This window comes from Talaromyces stipitatus, genomic scaffold (assembly GCF_000003125.1).
Source record: "Talaromyces stipitatus ATCC 10500 scf_1105507295523 genomic scaffold, whole genome shotgun sequence".
Lineage (NCBI taxonomy): Eukaryota > Fungi > Ascomycota > Eurotiomycetes > Eurotiales > Trichocomaceae > Talaromyces > Talaromyces stipitatus.
Window position 1 is genome coordinate 2207487 of NW_002990113.1, and position 17692 is coordinate 2225178.

General features: G+C 46.1%; 7 protein-coding genes across 8 annotated transcripts in view, besides 5 other annotated features; 3 read left to right on the top strand and 4 right to left on the bottom strand.

Moving 5' to 3' along the window:
• The window catches only part of TSTA_067410 (uncharacterized protein), a gene marked incomplete at its 5' end in the record, with an annotated part of 1488 nt that extends 1009 nt beyond the window's left edge, over positions 1-479 (bottom strand). Inside the window, 2 exons of the mRNA XM_002340650.1 lie at positions 1-4; positions 420-479. Of these exons, the coding sequence (XP_002340691.1) occupies positions 1-4; positions 420-479 (64 nt within the window). The remainder of the gene's footprint in view (positions 5-419) is intronic.
• Positions 13-702: a mobile genetic element.
• Positions 703-859: 157 nt separating this feature from the next.
• Positions 860-1228: a mobile genetic element.
• Positions 896-1372: a mobile genetic element.
• Positions 1373-1763: 391 nt separating this feature from the next.
• TSTA_067420 (peroxisomal biogenesis factor (PEX11), putative) lies at positions 1764-2909 on the bottom strand. Its single transcript, XM_002340651.1, has 3 exons — positions 2718-2909; positions 2158-2638; positions 1764-2098 (listed from the first exon to the last, which is right to left on the bottom strand). Exons 1-3 carry the CDS (start codon positions 2782-2784, stop codon positions 1936-1938), a joined length of 711 nt encoding a protein of 236 aa, XP_002340692.1. The 5' UTR covers positions 2785-2909; the 3' UTR covers positions 1764-1935.
• A 1-nt stretch (position 2910) lies between these two features.
• TSTA_067430 (MFS phospholipid transporter (Git1), putative) lies at positions 2911-5000 on the bottom strand. The gene is made up of 5 exons (XM_002340652.1): positions 4623-5000; positions 3971-4569; positions 3591-3920; positions 3265-3535; positions 2911-3210 (listed from the first exon to the last, which is right to left on the bottom strand). Exons 1-5 carry the CDS (start codon positions 4797-4799, stop codon positions 3118-3120), a joined length of 1470 nt encoding a protein of 489 aa, XP_002340693.1. The 5' UTR covers positions 4800-5000; the 3' UTR covers positions 2911-3117.
• A 2853-nt stretch (positions 5001-7853) lies between these two features.
• Positions 7854-8405: a mobile genetic element.
• Positions 8406-8949: 544 nt separating this feature from the next.
• TSTA_067440 (uncharacterized protein) lies at positions 8950-9623 on the top strand (the record flags this gene model as incomplete). Its single annotated transcript, XM_002340653.1, has 2 exons — positions 8950-9476; positions 9525-9623. Exons 1-2 carry the CDS (start codon positions 9084-9086, stop codon positions 9621-9623), a joined length of 492 nt encoding a protein of 163 aa, XP_002340694.1. The 5' UTR covers positions 8950-9083.
• A 169-nt stretch (positions 9624-9792) lies between these two features.
• On the top strand, positions 9793-11554 carry TSTA_067450 (proteasome regulatory particle subunit (RpnG), putative). Its single transcript, XM_002340654.1, has 3 exons — positions 9793-10376; positions 10430-11250; positions 11300-11554. The coding sequence occupies exons 1-3, from the start codon at positions 9909-9911 to the stop codon at positions 11490-11492; spliced, it is 1482 nt and encodes a 493-aa protein (XP_002340695.1). The 5' UTR covers positions 9793-9908; the 3' UTR covers positions 11493-11554.
• Positions 11555-11759: 205 nt separating this feature from the next.
• On the top strand, positions 11760-14077 carry TSTA_067460 (alanine aminotransferase, putative). Of its 2 annotated transcripts, XM_002340655.1 has the most exons (3): positions 11760-11948; positions 12380-13617; positions 13674-14077. In XM_002340655.1, exons 1-3 carry the CDS (start codon positions 11849-11851, stop codon positions 13926-13928), a joined length of 1593 nt encoding a protein of 530 aa, XP_002340696.1. In that variant the 5' UTR covers positions 11760-11848; the 3' UTR covers positions 13929-14077. The 2 variants fall into 2 exon arrangements, with proteins under 2 accessions (XP_002340696.1, XP_002340697.1); XM_002340656.1 differs by lacking the exon at positions 11760-11948 and having other exon boundaries at positions 12162-13617.
• Positions 12017-12050: a microsatellite.
• A 911-nt stretch (positions 14078-14988) lies between the features above and the next one.
• Positions 14989-16846, bottom strand: TSTA_067470 (Copper fist DNA binding domain protein; the record flags this gene model as incomplete). Its single annotated transcript, XM_002340657.1, has 2 exons — positions 14989-16717; positions 16771-16846. 2 exons carry the CDS (start codon positions 16844-16846, stop codon positions 15312-15314), a joined length of 1482 nt encoding a protein of 493 aa, XP_002340698.1. The 3' UTR covers positions 14989-15311.
• Positions 16847-17692: the final 846 nt, after the last annotated feature.

Here is a 17692-nt window from a genome sequence, read left to right on the forward strand (position 1 = left end):
AAATCTTTAAGCCAAGTATCTTGTAGATCTCTGACTCGCTTGGTAAATAAGAGCTGGAGGAATTGCTATTCCATTAGCACAAATACATGCAATAAGAGTAATAAATTCTGTGCTCCCGTCTTGAATTGCACCAAGTAATTTCTTTAAACAGAGCTGAGATTTTGAGACAATCCGCTTTTCAGTACGACAGAGGCCTATATTGAATCCTTTCTCATCAAAGTTATAGGTATTTGATGGGCTGATGCGATATTTTTTGACTTTCTCTGTGAGCTTTAGTATATTTGTTAGTTAGATAACATATCAACGAAAATTCAAAGAAGAAATCAGTCAAAAAGTTCATACTGTATTATAAAAATGTTCAAAATGTACTGAGTTATCAGCGACTTTGCGAGAATGATCAATTGCTTTCAGATAAACACTGTCAATTCGATCGTGGTAGCGGTGACAGAATCGACGAATCCAGCACTCCCCAACATCATGTTGTAGAAGCTCTACAACAAGATTTCGGAGAATTTGAGGCGTTGGAGGTAATCCACGCGACGAGAGCTTCGAGATATGATGAAGAAGAACTTCTTCTTGGGCATCTGTAAGGAGTTTGCGGTGAATAGAAGTTGCTTCCTGGTTTGATACGGTCTGGCCTTTATACCGGCGCCTTAGGGTCGAAGGCTCAAGATTATATTTTCTGGCAGTTTTGGCATATTGAGGCGTTTTTTTGCGATTCTAGATCACTAATTGCCTTTAAAATATCTGCTTCGTTGACCATATTATCGAATTTTGAATGTTATTTGTAGGAGCGGGGTAAAACGGGCATCGAGTGATCGGAGGCATCGAGTGATCGGGAACGATAGTTGAGCATGACGTACGTGAGATTCGTACTGGGAAAAGCATCAAAAAGATGTTTTGGGCTGCATTTCAATATAATATCCGTACGAGCTTAGTTCCATTAACCTCGGATGGATCATCTCGTGGAGGAGGTATCACTGCGACAGTTATACGCCAAACTTATATGGACCAGCTTCCAGAGTTACTTGAGAATGGAGATATCTTTATGCAAGATAGTGCGCCTGTTCATACAGCTCATATTATTCGTGACTTACTTCAAGAAATGCAAGTTGAAGTAATGATTTGGCCGCCATATTCACCGGATTTGAATCCTATCGAGAATCTATGGGCAATTATGAAAACAATCATCCGCCAGGATCATCCTGAGCTAGAAAATGCACCGGATAATGATACTACGTTATGCGCATTAATACAAGCAGGCATAGAGGCACGGGAATCAATCGGGGAGCGCGTGCTTCAAAATTTAAGCGACTCTATGCCTCATAGAGTGCAGGCAGTACTAAACGCAGATGGCTGGTATACAAAATATTAGAGCTTTTTGGAGGTTTCCGTTGTTTAGTTTATTACTATATTAGGGAGGCGGTGAAGTTCGGGTAGTGGTTTCGGATATGGGGGGTGCCAACACTACTGGAAAGGCACTGTATGTATAATTGGTTATGTAGATCATAATTATTCACATACTTGCGCGGGGAGATTGGAACGGCATGTATGCATATATGTACGTAACACCACTTACGTAGGCCGTAGTCAGCTTGAGGAATGTAAGATTGATTTCAGAATCGAAAAAATAATGCTGACTTTTGGGCTGAGATGTGTTAGCTCGGGTTTCCTTTTTCGGGAGACTTGAATTATCACATGTCAAAGCATGTGACATTGTATAGCTATAGTACTACTTTACCTACTAGCTTGATGGCCAAGAACATATGAAAAAGTCGTGTCTAATTCACTGTAAGATACTGAATGGTAAAAAATCTTGACAGGGGTAGAAAGAATAAGGATATACATATATGACTAGAAAGAAAAGACAAGGAGAGGTCGACTGTCATGTCAACTCAATCAACAACTTCCGTCACACTCAATCTCGCACCGCAATCAAGCAGTCTTCTTCCAGGCGGACCACACGCCAATCAATGAACTGATAGTTCCAGCAATACCAACCAAACCATCATCAAGCTTGACATAACCCAATGCCGAAAGAGGAACACTCAAATCACAGAGATCAGAGACAAGTTGAATACGTGCGGCGACGCGTTCACTAGAGTGATATCAGTATAAACACTAACAAGTGATAATGGGAAGGGAAGAAAAACATACCGCTCAATCTTTTTAGCCTCCACAACACCCTCTCCCTCCTTCCTATCAATCGTCTTCTCCCTCTCCTGCAATCGATAAAGGGTATAAACGCCCGCAACAACACTACAAACCAAACCGGACAACCAAGCGCGATAGGAATACTCCTGCAACTTCTTCGCAGAATCAAACTTCTTAAATCCCAACGCATCAACGAGCGTGATAGAATCCAGGGTTAAATAACCCGCATAACCCAATTGGCGACCAACAGTCAAATTCTTGAGTACGGGGTCTGTACTGGCGGATTTATTGTCAAAGGCCACGGAGGCGGCTTTGAGATGTTCGACGAATTTGCCCGCGCGCAGGATTTTGCGTGTAAGGCCGAATTGTTTTTTGAGCGCGTCCCAGGGTGCGATTGCGGAGGTTGGGTTGTTGGTGCGGAAGAGGTACCAGGAGTAGAAGCGGGCGAAGTATTGGATTGTTCGGAGGACTTTGTCTCTGCCGACTGATTTTTTGTTAGATTGATGATTTTATTTAAGAGCTTCAACGATGTTTTAATGATATCGGTAGGAAGAAATACTCACGTGTGGTTGCGACGAAGCGCAGATAATGAGCCACCGAGGGGTGGTATACCAGAGCGTCTGCCACCATCTTGTCAAGTATCGTGACTACTGTCTATCGCGTTGACCTGTTTGAAATCGAGAAAAGTGGCAGCTGACGACAGAAATTCACACAACTTAGTTGCGACTGTCAAGCATTCCGAAATGTAGTCGGATGGAGACGTCGGGAACGAGGCCGGATTCTGGGGTGGAAAGTGGATCATGGCTGATTCAGCCGAGGTAAATACATCGTCAGATAATACGTGTATTTACCGTATTGTCTTGTTTGGTATGCTCCACGTGCTCGCATACATGTATTATTGTGTTCAGTGTCTACTCCGTACAGCTACATACAACATTCATCGCACAACTATCATCTCCTGCCTCACTGAGATGGCTTGCTACCCATGGTCGAAGTGTCGTATCCATGCGCCTCAAGGTACTCTCGGAAGCGCTGGTCCTCCTCGGAAATGGTGTCCTATTCAAGTCAGCTTGATTGTAATTGTGCAAGGCTGAGGCAAGCAGGACATACCTGTCCGATATGAGGAACAAACAACCAGCAAATCACCGCACTGAAAATGCAGAGTGAACTAGAGATGATGAAAGGATCCTGGCCGGCGCGAACCTTGTTGGGAGCATGGTTCTGTGCAATGGGCAGCACATAAGTACCGACAAAGGCACCAATCTTGCCCATCGCGGCGGCGACACCGTAATATTGACCTCGAATAGCTGTTGCGCTGCTTTTGGATGCGATAAGACCGATGTTGTCGCCGGGACCGAGTTCACCGAGTGCGGAGAAGATGCTGTGTTCCATCGTTAAACTTATATCTTGAGGGGTTAAGAGAAGGGAAGGCTTACCCAAAAACAACGACAAAAGCAGCAACGTATTCTGGTGTTCCGAGTTGCTTATAAGCAGCGGTCATGATAAATCCAACCACACCTTGCGCAAACACGCCCCAAGCCAGGGTTTGCTTGGGACCAACCCAGTCGGCGAGATAGGCACCAGCGATGGATCCAGGAAGGTAAAAAGTGTTGGTGAGGATGGACCAGGCGAAACTCTGCCAGAGAGGAGCGGAGTCACCGATGATGATGTCGAGCCATTTGGTCGAGTAGATACTGAAGGAGAAACTGGAGAAGTCGTATGTGAACCAAATCAAGCTGACGACAAGCAATCGCTTCCAGTAAAACCTGTGACACATTAGTTCTGATCCATCGCCGGTAATGGTTTGCAAGCATACTTGATAATCAGACCGTATGGGTACTTGTGCATACGCTCCCGGTTGAACTCTTCAGGCTCGTTCAACTTGTACCGCAACCACAGCAGACTAAGAGGCGGTACAATACCCAAACCAAGACAAATACGCCAGGCAACACGGAGATGACTCTCAGTGGTAATCACAACAACCACAGTAGCCACAATAGCCGCAACCACATAACCAGAATCAATCATGAAATCAGTGAAAAACACAAACCAACGGTTTCGATGACCAGACTTCAATTCACCAGTACTCTCAGATGCGGCGACAGAACCAGCAGGGTATTCACCACCGATCCCAATACCGAGGAAGAAACGATAAGCTGTCAAAGCGGCGAAGAGACCTTCTTGACTACCGCCCGCGCCGTAGGCACCGGCGCTGAGGGCACTGAAGACGATGAGAATAATGGTAGCAATGAAGAGAGACCATTTACGCGACCAGTAGTCACTCGTGATACCAAAGGCTAATTGACCGACAACCGTTCCCACGAAGGCAATAGAACTGACGTTGCGACTGGCGGGAGAGTTGTTGTATGTATCGGGATAGATTTTGCCGAGCATGGTATTGACTGAACCAATGATCTGGGATACGTTAATTCTTTTCTTTCCTAACGAGTAGTACGTAAGTAGCTTACCCCGTTCAAATAACCGTCGGAAAAAAGACCAGCACCGCAAGCAATAACAGGCCAGGAACGCTCCCAGCGAGACTTTGGCAATGCGTCAAGGGGAACCTCAGCGTCGTGAGGGTTGACGGGATTCTTTTCGTCCACGGGTTGTTGTGCCATGACGGCTTTTTCGACTGAATCCGACATGGTAGCGAAGCTAGCTTATCGCCTTATTCTTCTTTACAGTGAACGAGTCCAGGTTACAATTGAAGAGAAGAAGAGATGGACAAGGAAGTCGTTATAAGAAAATATTTACTCAGTACGAATGTATCAGCACTTGACAGTACGTACTGAGGTATACGACAACACGAAGAGGGCCGAGCAGAAAAAAGATTCAAAGGATGTGGTGGTGGTGGTGGGGGGGGGGGGAGGAGGAAGAGGTTCGCGTCTTATAGCTGCAAGGCTCTACATTAGCTACATACATGGTAGGATTGTACACTAACTGGACAGTCTAGTTATCTCTGCCACTCTAACCAACTTCCAAGTACCAGGGACGAAACTATACCATTGGCGGCTATAGAATGGGCCCATATAAATTGTTTGCTGATAGATTGACATGGAGTATGAGTGGAGACATTGCAGGTATCGGTCCAATAAATTGTATGCTAGACATGAAGATATACGTACTCTAACAGTTCTCTACACGTAAATACGTACTACACAGTCTACAAACTGTAGAGGAAACAAGATCCAGCAAGCGGCACGAGACCTATCAAAAAGGGTAAAAAAGAAGAAAGAGTTCTGTCGATTGCAACCCCACTAACACGCGATCAGTTAGATTGTTCTTTAGGGCCAAAAGTTGTGGCGCCAAAAGGCGTCAAAGAAGAGTTACTTAGAGTAGTATTTGGCGCACCGGCGGCCGCTCCGAGGATCCTTCTCGAATGGCGGATGGATATGTCCAATGGAAAAATTTTAACGTGCTCCACTGTCGAGTCAGGGATCATGTCCTCGTCTCTACGAAAGAGAATTGATATGATGATATCAACTGTACTCTTTGATAGGCATCAGGCCGGTTAACACTGACGACTATTCTATATCCTTGTCCAAGGTAGCAATTCCGCATTCACAGGAGTCGAGGCGGTTCGGATCACCGACAATGATCTTCATCCAACTGCAGAGTTCTCTCGGCACTGCGTCCACCATCTTGGTAACGCACAGCAGGCGCAACGACATTCAACGTCAAAAGTCTTCGTCATGGATAGATTGCACACCAAAATGATATTGAAACGACGAAATACCGGATCAGGCAACATGTTTATGCTAAGCTTTTTAGGGCCGGCCCGTAACCCCCCAGAAGCCAGCCAAAGTGGTTGAGCCAATGAGTGCTGCTCACCGGCGCACGAGATGTATTCATATGTTGCTGCTAGTAAGATGGCGAGAGTACTATTACTGGGTCTACCGCGTCAGATTGATTCTTTAAGGATCCTTCCGTTATCCCCGTCTCCAGCTGAGCCATCTACGTACTGCCAACTCGAGGTAGTATATCAAGTCATGCAGCATCCCAATCAAAAATCACTTCAAACCACGTGCAGTGCGTTCGGATCCTTCTGTCTGATTGCATATTACGTAGTTTGCCTGGGTGCCGGAGATAGAATGTCGTTGCATGATCTACGAACTGTGTCTAAGCTCTTTTAGGCAATGAAGTAGTAAGGGACCCTTGATGGCGAACGCCATCGTGCAGTTAACGCCTCCCGGGCCCACGGCTAGCTAGCTAGGTAGGTACCGGATATTTTTCTTGCAACAGTACTCCCCACGGATGTGGTTCCTGAGTGAGCCTATCGCCGTCAGTAGCCACTCATGAAGACAGTACGTCCATTCCACCAGTGCACACGTCTAAATATGCCAGGTCATCTGTTGACGGTGTGGTTAAGCCTTGCTGTTGAGGTACAGCCAGAACTCATCTCTGGGTATCCGACATCACGTAACGACATTACAAGAGCAAGAGAGATGAGTATACATACAAGGCGCTGTATAAAATGTCAAAACTATCTCAGCATTCTATTTCGACCTTTCACGTTGTCTCCATGGCCCCAAATTTGACCCGAGACAGCAAATGTATCCATGCTTTTGTCACTATGCCATTAGGTATTGTAAGAAGACTCTAAGACCGTCCAAGGCTGTTACACTATCATGCCTTCATGCCACAGCCCTTGTCGGACGATAGACGTTGCAACGCCATCTAAGAAGCAGACTCGTGAACGTACATTTATGACAATTGACTAGAGAACTGGAAAGAAAAATAAGCCGACGATAAATTTCTAGAAAGAAAGGACAGGCAGGATAGTCTCATACGCTTCCCAATCTGCAATCCAAATCACCATAAAACATAGAAAGAACATTATTAAGTCTTTGTTTCTGTATAAAGAACCATCGGCAACGAAGCAGTGATTAAAAAAAAATTAGAGGACAATAAAATAGAGTGGCTTGTACTACCTATGCTGAATCAACTTGTCATCAAAATATCAAGTCTAAGAAGGACTGAAAGAAAGGCAAAATATATTTCTATGCTCTCAACAAGATTTGATGATCTCCATGACACATGAAGTCTAATATCATATTTAGCAACAGAGATCTTTGGCTTGTTCAGTTGACCACACCAAAGCAAATAGTTCCGCAATTTTCGAGAAGTATATCTGTTAAATGAAGAAAAGTAATGGGATAGGAATCCTGGAAACAAGCCTATACTGAATGTTTCTCAGGATGCAAGATATATGTCTGTTAAATGGGCACCTATGTAACAAATATCTATGCAAAGTTCAGGCGAATCTAGATCACATTGGAGTTTGGGAGAACATTCCATGGACTTGAACATTACTGTTGGTTTAACTACGGTCCGTATCACGAAGCATAGACGGTAGTAAGGCGCGAACACGAAGCGGCCTAATGAGCCTGACAATATGAAGATATCTTGATTCCTAATATTGTGACTTGTCCCCAAGAACGAGGGGGACGGGGATAGCTAGCTAGATATACGCGGCACGCACGTGCCGCGTCAGACTAACTATATCCGGTGCCAAAACGTGTAGGGTTTGATATTCACGTTCCGACAATTACTGTTGGGTTGGGCCTATAAAGATTAACCTGCATCTTCCTGTCTTCACGATAAATTTTGAAAGGAGAAGCATGGCTACAATCGGACGATTTCACCCAGAAGCCAAATTTTCTTCTGGGGTCAAGATCCTCTCATTCTGTTGGCTCTCCTAGCTGAAAATCTATCACTACTCCTAGGATCTTTACACTTTCCTTCGGTTTGACTATTTCGCCTTTGATCATGAACAGTATGCTGCTCGAACAGCTTGCGATCCAGGTGAATTATATTATAGCTGTTTTATCACCTTTAAATGTAGCTCTGCCGCGCCTTTCCCAATCTAAGGCTCTGTCGATCACTGCTTGGATGCTAGCATGATTTGCGTTAGCTAATAGGCCTGTTACCCAGGCAGTATAGTCATCCACAAAGGCTATTGATTCTCCAGCAGCATTGATCTTTTGTTGTACTGGATCTGCGTTGAAGAAGAGAAACAATATTGGGGACAGTGGTGAACCTTGTAGTAACCCTACTTATGGTAGTTCCTGCTGCCCACTTGTGAACCTATTAACTGTGATAGTTGCTATGCGCTTAGAACAAAAGGTGTCGATCCATCGTACCACAATGTCAGGTATCCTTCTTGCCTTCAGCCTCTGTAGCAGTCTCTCTTTAAAGACTCAGTTGTATGCTCCTTCGACATGAAAGCTGACTAAGCTGAGAACCTTCCTAACGTACTACACGGGTCATTCGGTCACCCGCAAGTCCCATACAAAATGACCTTCTTTAACAGCTTGATTTCTCAACAGATTTATATATAAACCGTATCTAAAAGTTGAATATGTCTTATAATATAGGTATCATAATATATATCTGGATTTAAAAACTCTAAAAATATTAAGAACCCTCTGTCATTGAATTTACATTAATAACTTGGCTAGTTTCTAGTATCTCAAGACTTATAGAAGAGGCGCACTTCCAAATTGATATTTCTGATAAGGATTCATATAGCGAATCATGCGTAAAGTCTAAGATATGGTTTATATATGAATCCGTTGAGAAATCAAGATGTTAAAGAAGGTCATTTTGTATGGGACTTGCGGGTGACCGAATGACCCGTGTAGTACGTTATTTCTATTGGATGAAAACAGCACTGTACATAGTATGTAGATTTAAAGTTACGCTCAATCGGATGTATCCGAGTGGATCTGGTGTGGGCCTATCACATTCCTCGCTGGTATGCTTTCCATATCCCCATGTCATTTTCATGAGAGTGACTCATCAGAGTCATCACCATAGAGGACCATATTGACTGAGCAGTCACTCATGTTATTCATTTCGTCTGATAATTTACCTTAGCTCTCACAGCTCTTAAGACACGTATCAGCCAGCCAGGCGCCCCAGGAGCAATGACCGATCTCACCCAAGGCAATGGTACAATAATATCACAAGCCACGGTCGACGACGTCTTCCACATCAAATTCATGGTCGACGCTGCGTTCTCCAAATACATTGATCGTATCGGTAAACCACCGGCTCCCATGACAGCCGATTACAGCCACATTGTCAGCACGCAGAATGCCTTCGTACTGCTAGATTGTAACGTTGTCGATAGATCAAAAAGAATAATTGGGTTCATCGCATTGAGTCAGCAGTCAGAATGCGACCTCAAGGCGAATGCAGATTCGGTCAATATCGATATCCTCGTGGTGGACGCTTCGGCACAAGGACGAGGCTATGGACGGGCATTGCTGAATCATGCAGAGAACGAGGCGCGTCGGAACGGGATCTGGGCTGTGAGGGTCTGTACCAATGTTATGATGTACGAAAATATAAGTCTATATAAAAAGATGGGATTTGTGGAGGTTGGAAGAAGGACTGAAAAGGGGTTCGACCGAGTGTTTTTCCGAAAGGACCTGCCAATAGAAAATAATTGTGCTGCGACCTAAGTATCTTAGTCAGTGAGAGCAATAAAAAATAGCAATTCCAGCATTCAAGAGATGAACATGGTGCAATCAGAATAGGATGACACACGCGTTGTTATAGCTGTCGGAGCGGAAAAACAACCGCCCGAATAGCTCAGCAACTTTGTCATCCAAGCTCAGAAGTACTGACCTCACAACACATCTCCATCCCAACCCTCCCTCCCTCCTCGAAACTCAACTCACCTTATCTTTGGGAGCTCTTATACCTTCTCCTCACTTTAACCAGCTAGGAATCTCAATCTATTCAATATGGCTGATCCACAATTCGCCAAGTATCCCGATCTGTCGCTCGCGCAGGACATCTTCAACATCTCGAATCCATCATGTGCCTCCGCAGTGCGACAGACCTCTTTCAAGAGACTGCAAGATGCCATCACGGAACATAAAATGGCTCCCCTCTACCGACACCTCGCACACCCTACGGAAGGAATCTTGAACACCTCAGGCGAAGGTGTTCCACAGCAACCATCGACAAACGGCGCCGCAGCTGTGAGCCGACCGGTTATCACATCCAACCTGCTTCCAGGACGGAAATTATCACAAAAGATAAGTTTTTCCTGGGATGAGAAGCTATATGATAGTTTAAAGGAAGAGAATAAGAAGGAGCTCGAGTCCTTCCAGAAGGAAGAGGAGGAGGCTGCTGAGGCTGCTGGTGATACAGAGGTGTTAGCAGCTCAAGGCAAACGCGCCGAGTTCTGGGCCCGAGTTGGTGATAAAGTATTATTTTGATGAAAGATTTACGTGGAACATGCTAATCTAGATCGAAACAGGACAAAGCGATCCAAACCTACGAAGAAGTGCTGGAAAAGACCAGCATCCTGGGCACAAAAATCGACTTGGTCCTGGCTATGATTCGCGTCGGTCTGTTCTTCGGCGATAGAGTCTTTGTGAAAAATACGATAGAGCGTGCAAATGCGTTAGTCGAGAGTGGCGGAGATTGGGACCGCAGGAATCGCTTGAAGGCTTACAAGGGTTTGCATCTTCTCACTATCCGGTCATACAGTCTGGCTGCACCTCTCCTCCTTGACAGTCTATCTACTTTTACGAGCTATGAGCTGTGCAGTTACTCTTCTCTTGTTATCTACGCCGTTCTCGCCGGTTCACTGTCTCTGAAGCGGGTTGACTTCAAGGCAAAAGTTGTCGATGCTCCAGAGATCAAGGCTATCCTTGGAGAAGGTGAAGATATGGTATCAGCATTGACAGGTGCTATTTCTTCTGGACCCGGTGCTGGAGATGAGGAGATGAAGGATGTATCGAGCGCTACCCCTGGAACTGCATCGACTGCTATTAATCTGACCACCTTGGGCACTGGCTCTGGCGCTCAAGCAGAAGCCGAAAGACCGATTGACTTCTCCGGTCTGGCCAGCCTTGTTAGCAGCTTGTACAGTGGAAACTACCGATCGTTCTTTATTGCCCTTGCTTCGGTTGAGGACACCTTCCTTAGTCAGGATCGCTATTTGTATGAGCATCGTGCGTGGTTCGTTCGCGAGATGCGGTTACGGGGTTATCAGCAACTCTTACAGAGCTACCGAGTTGTCGGCTTGACCAGCATGGCCAACGATTTCGGTGTGACTGTTGATTTCTTAGACAGGTACGCTCTTTTCCCCTGGTGTATGTAAACTGTTACTGATAATCCACAGGGATCTCGCCAAGTTTATTGCTGCCGAGCGGATATCGTGCACCATGGACCGCGTGAATGGAGTCATTGAGACCAACCGACCAGATGATAAAAACAAGCAGTATGCGGATCTGGTGAAACAGGGCGATGCATTGATCACGAAGCTGCAGAAGTATGGACAGGCTGTGCGACTCAGGGGAAGCGAGCGCAGTTAGATTTAGTCTTGACTGTATGCTAGTAGTAATGACATAATTGCATTGTGGACAATGATTTTGACAGTTGAGAGCAGTGAATACAGATGTAGCGTATGTTCTATTCTCGCGGCTAGTGCGGACTTGGAGAATTGGGGTAAATTTCCCTAGTTTTGGAGGTGGATACCTGCCAGACCAATCAACCAATCGGAGACTTCCGATCTCCGCGGGAAAGATCCCATGGCGGCTAAAAGAATTTCGACAACCTCTTTTCTTCCCTTTCGCGATACTAACCGAAGGGGGGCTGATTGTTTCCAATTGCCTCGGCCTTCTGAAACTGTCATACGAGATAGACGAGGCAATTTTGAAAAAAGGCAAATATGTCTTACAAATCCCTTTCTGTCCTTCGGCGAATCGCCAGTGCGCGACCCCACGTCACTGCTCAATTGCAGACCGTTTCTGCAACAGCATCATGTCTCGGTATGTCGATAGAAAAACAAACTTCTGGCTTAGCTTCCTGCGTTGCGTGATGTTATACGAGCCCATTGCTTCTTCTTCTTCCTCCTCCTCCTCCTCTTCTTCACGGCCTTTGAAAATGAGTCATTACGCGATTTTTCTGTTAATGGTCCGCTCGTGTTCTTCTCCATACCCCACACTAAGCCCCCTGGTCCTGTATGACTGCCAAATGCTCGGCTGGAGATGGATGAAACCATTCGTCCGAGAAATATTCGTCGCATCTTGAGTGGATCGGGCAATTGGCCGTTGCTGCATTGATGTGCTAATTATTTCTCATCTCATCTGCTAATGGATTCATGTTCATTTCTTGTATATATGTACATGTACTTTGACAGGTCTATATTCATTGCCATTCACTGTTCAGAAGACTGATGATTATATGAAATAATATACAGCACAACGACAATCACCATATCTGCGTGTTATCGGTCGCAGCATGGCAACACAACGGCTCAACATCGAGAACATCCGCCCCGAAGTCCGAGATGCGCAATACGCTGTTCGCGGAGAACTAGCCACAAGGGCTGAAGAATACAGAGAACGGCTTGAAAAGGGCGACAAGTCCCTACCCTTTGACAAAGTCATCTTTGCCAACATTGGTAATCCTCAACAACTCGACCAGAAACCCATTACATTCTTCAGACAAGTTCTGAGTCTGCTGGAGTATCCTGCTCTGTTGGAGAAGGAGGATGTGCTCAAGTCGGCTTTCGGATACAAGCAGGATGTCCTTGATCGCGCAAGGACCTTGCTGAAAGGTGTACAGAGTATTGGTGCTTACAGTCACAGCCAAGGAGCACCTTTAATTCGCGATAGTGTGGCCAAGTTCATTGAGGAACGAGATGGATTTCCTACAGACCCCAAGAATTTATACTTGACTGGAGGTGCTTCATCCGGTGTGAGTACATTGTTGGATGTGATTTGCGCAGACGCAACGTCTGGCGTCCTCGTGCCTATCCCGCAATACCCGCTATACACCGCTACATTGTCGTTGCTTAATGCTCACTGTGTTCCTTACTACCTCGAAGAAAGCAAAGCGTGGGGTACTGATGTCCATGCCATTCGCCACTCGGTCCTAGAAGCCAAACGCCATCACATCGATGTTCGCGCTATTGTCGTTATCAACCCCGGTAACCCTACAGGCGCAAGCTTGAGTCCCGACGATATCAAAGACGTGATCAACCTTGCCCTGGAAGAAAATCTAGTCATCATCGCCGACGAAGTCTACCAGACCAACATTTTCATGGGCGAATTCACATCCTTCAAAAAAAGACTGAGCCAATTACAGCAGGAATTCCCCGGTAAATACGATGGAGTCGAGCTGGCCTCGTTACATAGTGTTTCTAAGGGCATGGTTGGCGAATGTGGTCATCGAGGTGGATATTTCGAGTTGGTCAATTTTGATCCCGAAGTTGAGGCACAGATCTACAAGTTGCAAAGCATCCAGCTTTGCCCGTCTGTTATTGGGCAATGCTTGGTAGAATTGATGGTCAACCCACCCAAGGAAGGGGAGCCCAGTTATGAGTTGTATTCGCAAGAGTATAATGGTATCAAGGATGGTTTGAAGCAGCGCGCATTCGCTTTGTACGAGGCATTCCACAAGAGGATGGCTGGTGTTGAATGTCAAAAACCGGAGGTTTGTTCCTACCACTGATCCAAGCCTGAGCCAAACCCTAACCTAGATTTTCACAGGGAGCAATGTATCTCTTCCCTACAATCACCCTCCCACCGAAAGCCATATGGGCCGCGGACCGTGCAGACAAGAGACCAGATGAATTCTACTGTCTTGCCCTCCTAGATGCAACAGGTATCTGCGTCGTTCCAGGATCAGGATTTGGTCAAAAGGAAGGTACCTTACATTTCCGAACCACGTTCCTTGCACCCGGGACAGATTGGGTGGATCGGATTATAAAATTCCATGAAGAGTTCATGGAGAAGTATAAATGATTTGAATTTGATCTGCCATATGAGTTTATATATCTGAGATGATGTTATCTATTTTGATATACCAAAAGTACTCTTGGATAGTGCGAATGCGTGTACATAAGCTGGTCAGATAGGAGTTCAACTGAATACAGAATCTCGTTCAAGGATGTAAATACGAAGTATTTGACAAGTACATACCTACGTGTGTGTTCATAGTGTTACGTATCACTTGACCCAGCTCTTTGCTTCATGCTAATCAGCACATGATCCATGATACCCTAAAACTTGCAATCGATAGACTAATTACTGATCGTTTTATGATGCGCCTATCGGACTAGGCAATATTCACACAGGCTAGGCTTTGACTAAATAATCAAGCTTTTATCATTTGTCCTAGAACCTTGGAACCTTGGATGATCAACGCCCACCTCCGAGGTTTCGGATTGCCACTAGGTATATTTCTCCCGGGATGAATTAGGGCTACTCCCGACATTGACCAGGAGGTCTGCGTCCATAGCCTTGGAAGGTGAATAAAGAATATACCAAATTAAAGTCACAAAAGGCACACATGTATATAGAAATCCTACACCAGACTCGGTAAAATGGATGAAATCCTATCATCTCAACATTTGACCTCGAACATCGCATCGCATAACCTCGGTCTAGTCTCACCGCTATTTTCTCTCGTGCATACAGCTACGCGATGTAAATAGAAAGATCAAACCGATCCGATCGACCGATTACTTCCACACCGACTAGTCGGATTACGTATCACTGGCTTGTAAGTGTAGTCGAGGCATAGCTAAGCTTTACGGCGTGTGCAGGGTACATGCATGGTACTACGTACTGCGTACCTAGGTATGTACTTGCAGGCTTGCAGCTCTGCACGATTCGCAATCTGCATGGAAGTATGTATGTACTTGATCGAGGACGAGGTAAGGGGTAGATTCATACTCGTGAACTCGTGTGACCATGTATGATAGTCAGTGGACCAGATTGATGCAAGGGTGATCGAAATCAAGATTCATTCTATTATACACTATTTACGTCAAGTATACACATCTACACAATTCGAAAAGGAAAAAAAAGGGAAAGAAATCTATTTTTATAGACTCAAATAGCAATCCGCATGTTACTGTAGCAGAGGCGGAGATAATAAAATCAATAAAATCTCTATCCGATCATCCAGTAAGGATAACAACCGGGCTGTAAGTGGTTTGGATAAGATAAACAGATGAGACGTCAGACTCATCTGTTAAGAGAAAGTAATAATAAACAATAGCAATAGACAATAGACTGCGTTTTATGGTATCGTAGAAAACACATATCATCATCTCTCATCAGGGTCGTTACGACGGTGCGGGAGGTGGTGGTAAGTTATTGTGTGCTGGACACAGGACATGGTTATTCTGCCCATGGTGGCTGAGTGAAAGGATCTTCAGCCGCGGCAGATGTAGCAGATGCCATTGAGGTAGGCAGAGAAGTGTCGAAGAGACTCGAAGCCCAGAGCATGTCGGCCATGGTAGATTGACCTCCATCTATCGACACGCCCTGCGTAGACTCCGTAGTCGGATAAGATGGCTGCGAGTGCGAAATTGCATATCCCTGAGGAGAGGCGGGTATCGCCTTCGATTCCATCGCCATGCTTGCCTGGAGTTGTTGCTCGAGCGCAGCTGTGGATGCATTCGCTGACCTGAGATATTCGTCGATATCGATCGACTCCAGGTTATGCGAAGAGAGCAAGCGGGCTTGAGGCAATCCAGCAAAGGACGAGGCGGAACTGATACGATATTGGTCAACGTCTGACCCATCGCTGAGACTGTGCAAGTCGTAGATGTCATGACCCAAACTAGGCTTTGGTCCGAAATCATCCACCTCCGAGGCATCTCCTGATGAGGAGCCAGTCAGACCAGGGTAGCTCGGATTGCTGACGTTGTTCAAATCAAAGCTGGCGTACGACGGCGCCTGGCTAACACTGGTAGACACGCCAGCAGACGGTAGCGGGAAACTCGACCAGTCAACGGGTGGGGCACTGAAAGCCCCAGCAGAAGTGGGCCATTCCGCGTCAGGGGAAGCAAACAATCCGTCTTGGAATTGCTCTGGGAATGGTTCCGGCATCATGAACTGATTCAAAGACTCGGCACGAATGCCCGCATCGATCGAGGAAAGAGACGTCAAGTCAAGGGGAGGGACTTGCGAGTTGCTCTGGTCTGGTACCGGGATAGCGACAACTTCAGGGGAGCCGTGCTCTGACTTGACCCGACGGCGCGAGGGTAGAGATTCGAATTCAGCCCCATAGCTGAAGTACGACGTGTCAACAGCACCATTGTTGAGAGCCAAGGGAAGATGGTCCGCGGAGCGTTGAGCAAGTTCAGATGTTCCGTGGATAGTGTGAGACCGGGGAATGGTGTATGGCATGCCACACTTGTGAGCCATGTCGTTGTGTTTATGCGCTGGCTTGTGGTGACCGTCGCGGAAGATAGTCAATGTGCTCTCGGATTTGGTGGAGGTAAGACGAGGTTTGCGCAAATCGACCGCGGCGGAATGAGGTAATGGAGGCAGTCCGGTCTCAGGAACAGGGTCGAGGTGATCCTTCTTCAAAGCGCAGCTGCAGCGTTGACCATGCATGCAGCGGCACTTTACTTCACCATTCTCTCCACCGGCGAGAATGCCGTCTGTGCCATGGTGATCTTTTTTCTTGTCACCACAGTCACATTTTGCGTGAGTTGTCCTCGACTTGCGTAGGCCGCGACAGTGGGGACACTGGGAGACAGGACGGCCTTTCTTGTTGACATGGATCAGAGTACGGTCTATACACGTCAATAAACGTATCCTAGTATAGTTCATGGGAATGTAGACATACCGCTGTGGTGACAGCTGCTGACTCGGTGACCCCGAACGCAAGCTTCACAAGCCCACTTCTCGCCATCAATCAGCATTGCCACAAGTACTATAGTGCACACATGCGACTCTGCGCCAGAAGGGGTATAATATGTAACAGAAAAGTAAAAGTAGTAGAAAAAGCCCCCAAACAGGAAGGAAACAGGGTGGGAATCAAAATAGATCAACAGTGGTGGTGAGGGTTCTCCCTCACGTGTGGGTACGGAACTGTACCGAGCAGACCAACAGACAACAGGAAAACACACTAAAAAAAGCCGTGAACAAGGATATCTTGAATCATAAAGACGAAAAGGGAAAATAAAAATAAAAATCCAATTGGAAGGAAGGCAATTGGTAGAGCGGTCCGTGAGACTGCTGTCGAGCCGCTACCACGGAGGCAAATCGAAGAAAAAGGGTGTTGATAGAAGAGAAGAATAGAAAAACGCACAGGGCCAAATGCCTACGCACCGTTTGGCGCCGGCCGTTAGACAGGACACCAAATATCGGTAGTGGCGGCCAAAAGATGGAGGGATCTGTGGCACTTTTTGAAGGTGTTCATCCACAGGGTGAGGTTGGGGGAAGTTATGGGAAGAGGAGGGAAGAAGAGAAAATACGGGGGAAAAACGGAGGGGGAAAAAGGATCGATTAAGTAAGAGCAAGACTAAAAAGTGCGGGAGGGTGCCTGAGGCAATCGGGCGCAGTGCGCTGGAAGAGGCTTAGCGGGTCTTGGCAAGGCACCGAGCCGAATTAGCGACTGCGGGTCTGGTCCATGACGTCTGCCGCAGCCTTTTATGTCTTTACTGTATTGGTATGTTATGTTATGTTACGAGGTTAATGTGGCAGTGTCTCTCACTGATTAGTGTCGAGTGGCTTATTACATCGTCGTACAGTACGTACACAGTAGT

Coding starts and splice junctions, on each gene's coding strand:
- TSTA_067420 (XM_002340651.1), bottom strand. CDS start 2,784: ATGGTGGCAGACGCTCTGGTATACCACCCCTCGGTGGCTCATTATCTG. Junction 2,639..2,717: donor GCGCTTCGTCGCAACCACAC/GTGAGTATTTCT, acceptor ACAAAAAATCAG/TCGGCAGAGACAAAGTCCTC. Junction 2,099..2,157: donor GAGGCTAAAAAGATTGAGCG/GTATGTTTTTCT, acceptor ATATCACTCTAG/TGAACGCGTCGCCGCACGTA.
- TSTA_067430 (XM_002340652.1), bottom strand. CDS start 4,799: ATGTCGGATTCAGTCGAAAAAGCCGTCATGGCACAACAACCCGTGGAC. Junction 4,570..4,622: donor CCGACGGTTATTTGAACGGG/GTAAGCTACTTA, acceptor AACGTATCCCAG/ATCATTGGTTCAGTCAATAC. Junction 3,921..3,970: donor CCATACGGTCTGATTATCAA/GTATGCTTGCAA, acceptor AATGTGTCACAG/GTTTTACTGGAAGCGATTGC.
- TSTA_067450 (XM_002340654.1), top strand. CDS start 9,909: ATGGCTGATCCACAATTCGCCAAGTATCCCGATCTGTCGCTCGCGCAG. Junction 10,377..10,429: donor GGGCCCGAGTTGGTGATAAA/GTATTATTTTGA, acceptor AGATCGAAACAG/GACAAAGCGATCCAAACCTA. Junction 11,251..11,299: donor ACTGTTGATTTCTTAGACAG/GTACGCTCTTTT, acceptor GATAATCCACAG/GGATCTCGCCAAGTTTATTG.
- TSTA_067460 (XM_002340655.1), top strand. CDS start 11,849: ATGTCTTACAAATCCCTTTCTGTCCTTCGGCGAATCGCCAGTGCGCGA. Junction 11,949..12,379: donor TGCAACAGCATCATGTCTCG/GTATGTCGATAG, acceptor AATAATATACAG/CACAACGACAATCACCATAT. Junction 13,618..13,673: donor TTGAATGTCAAAAACCGGAG/GTTTGTTCCTAC, acceptor AGATTTTCACAG/GGAGCAATGTATCTCTTCCC.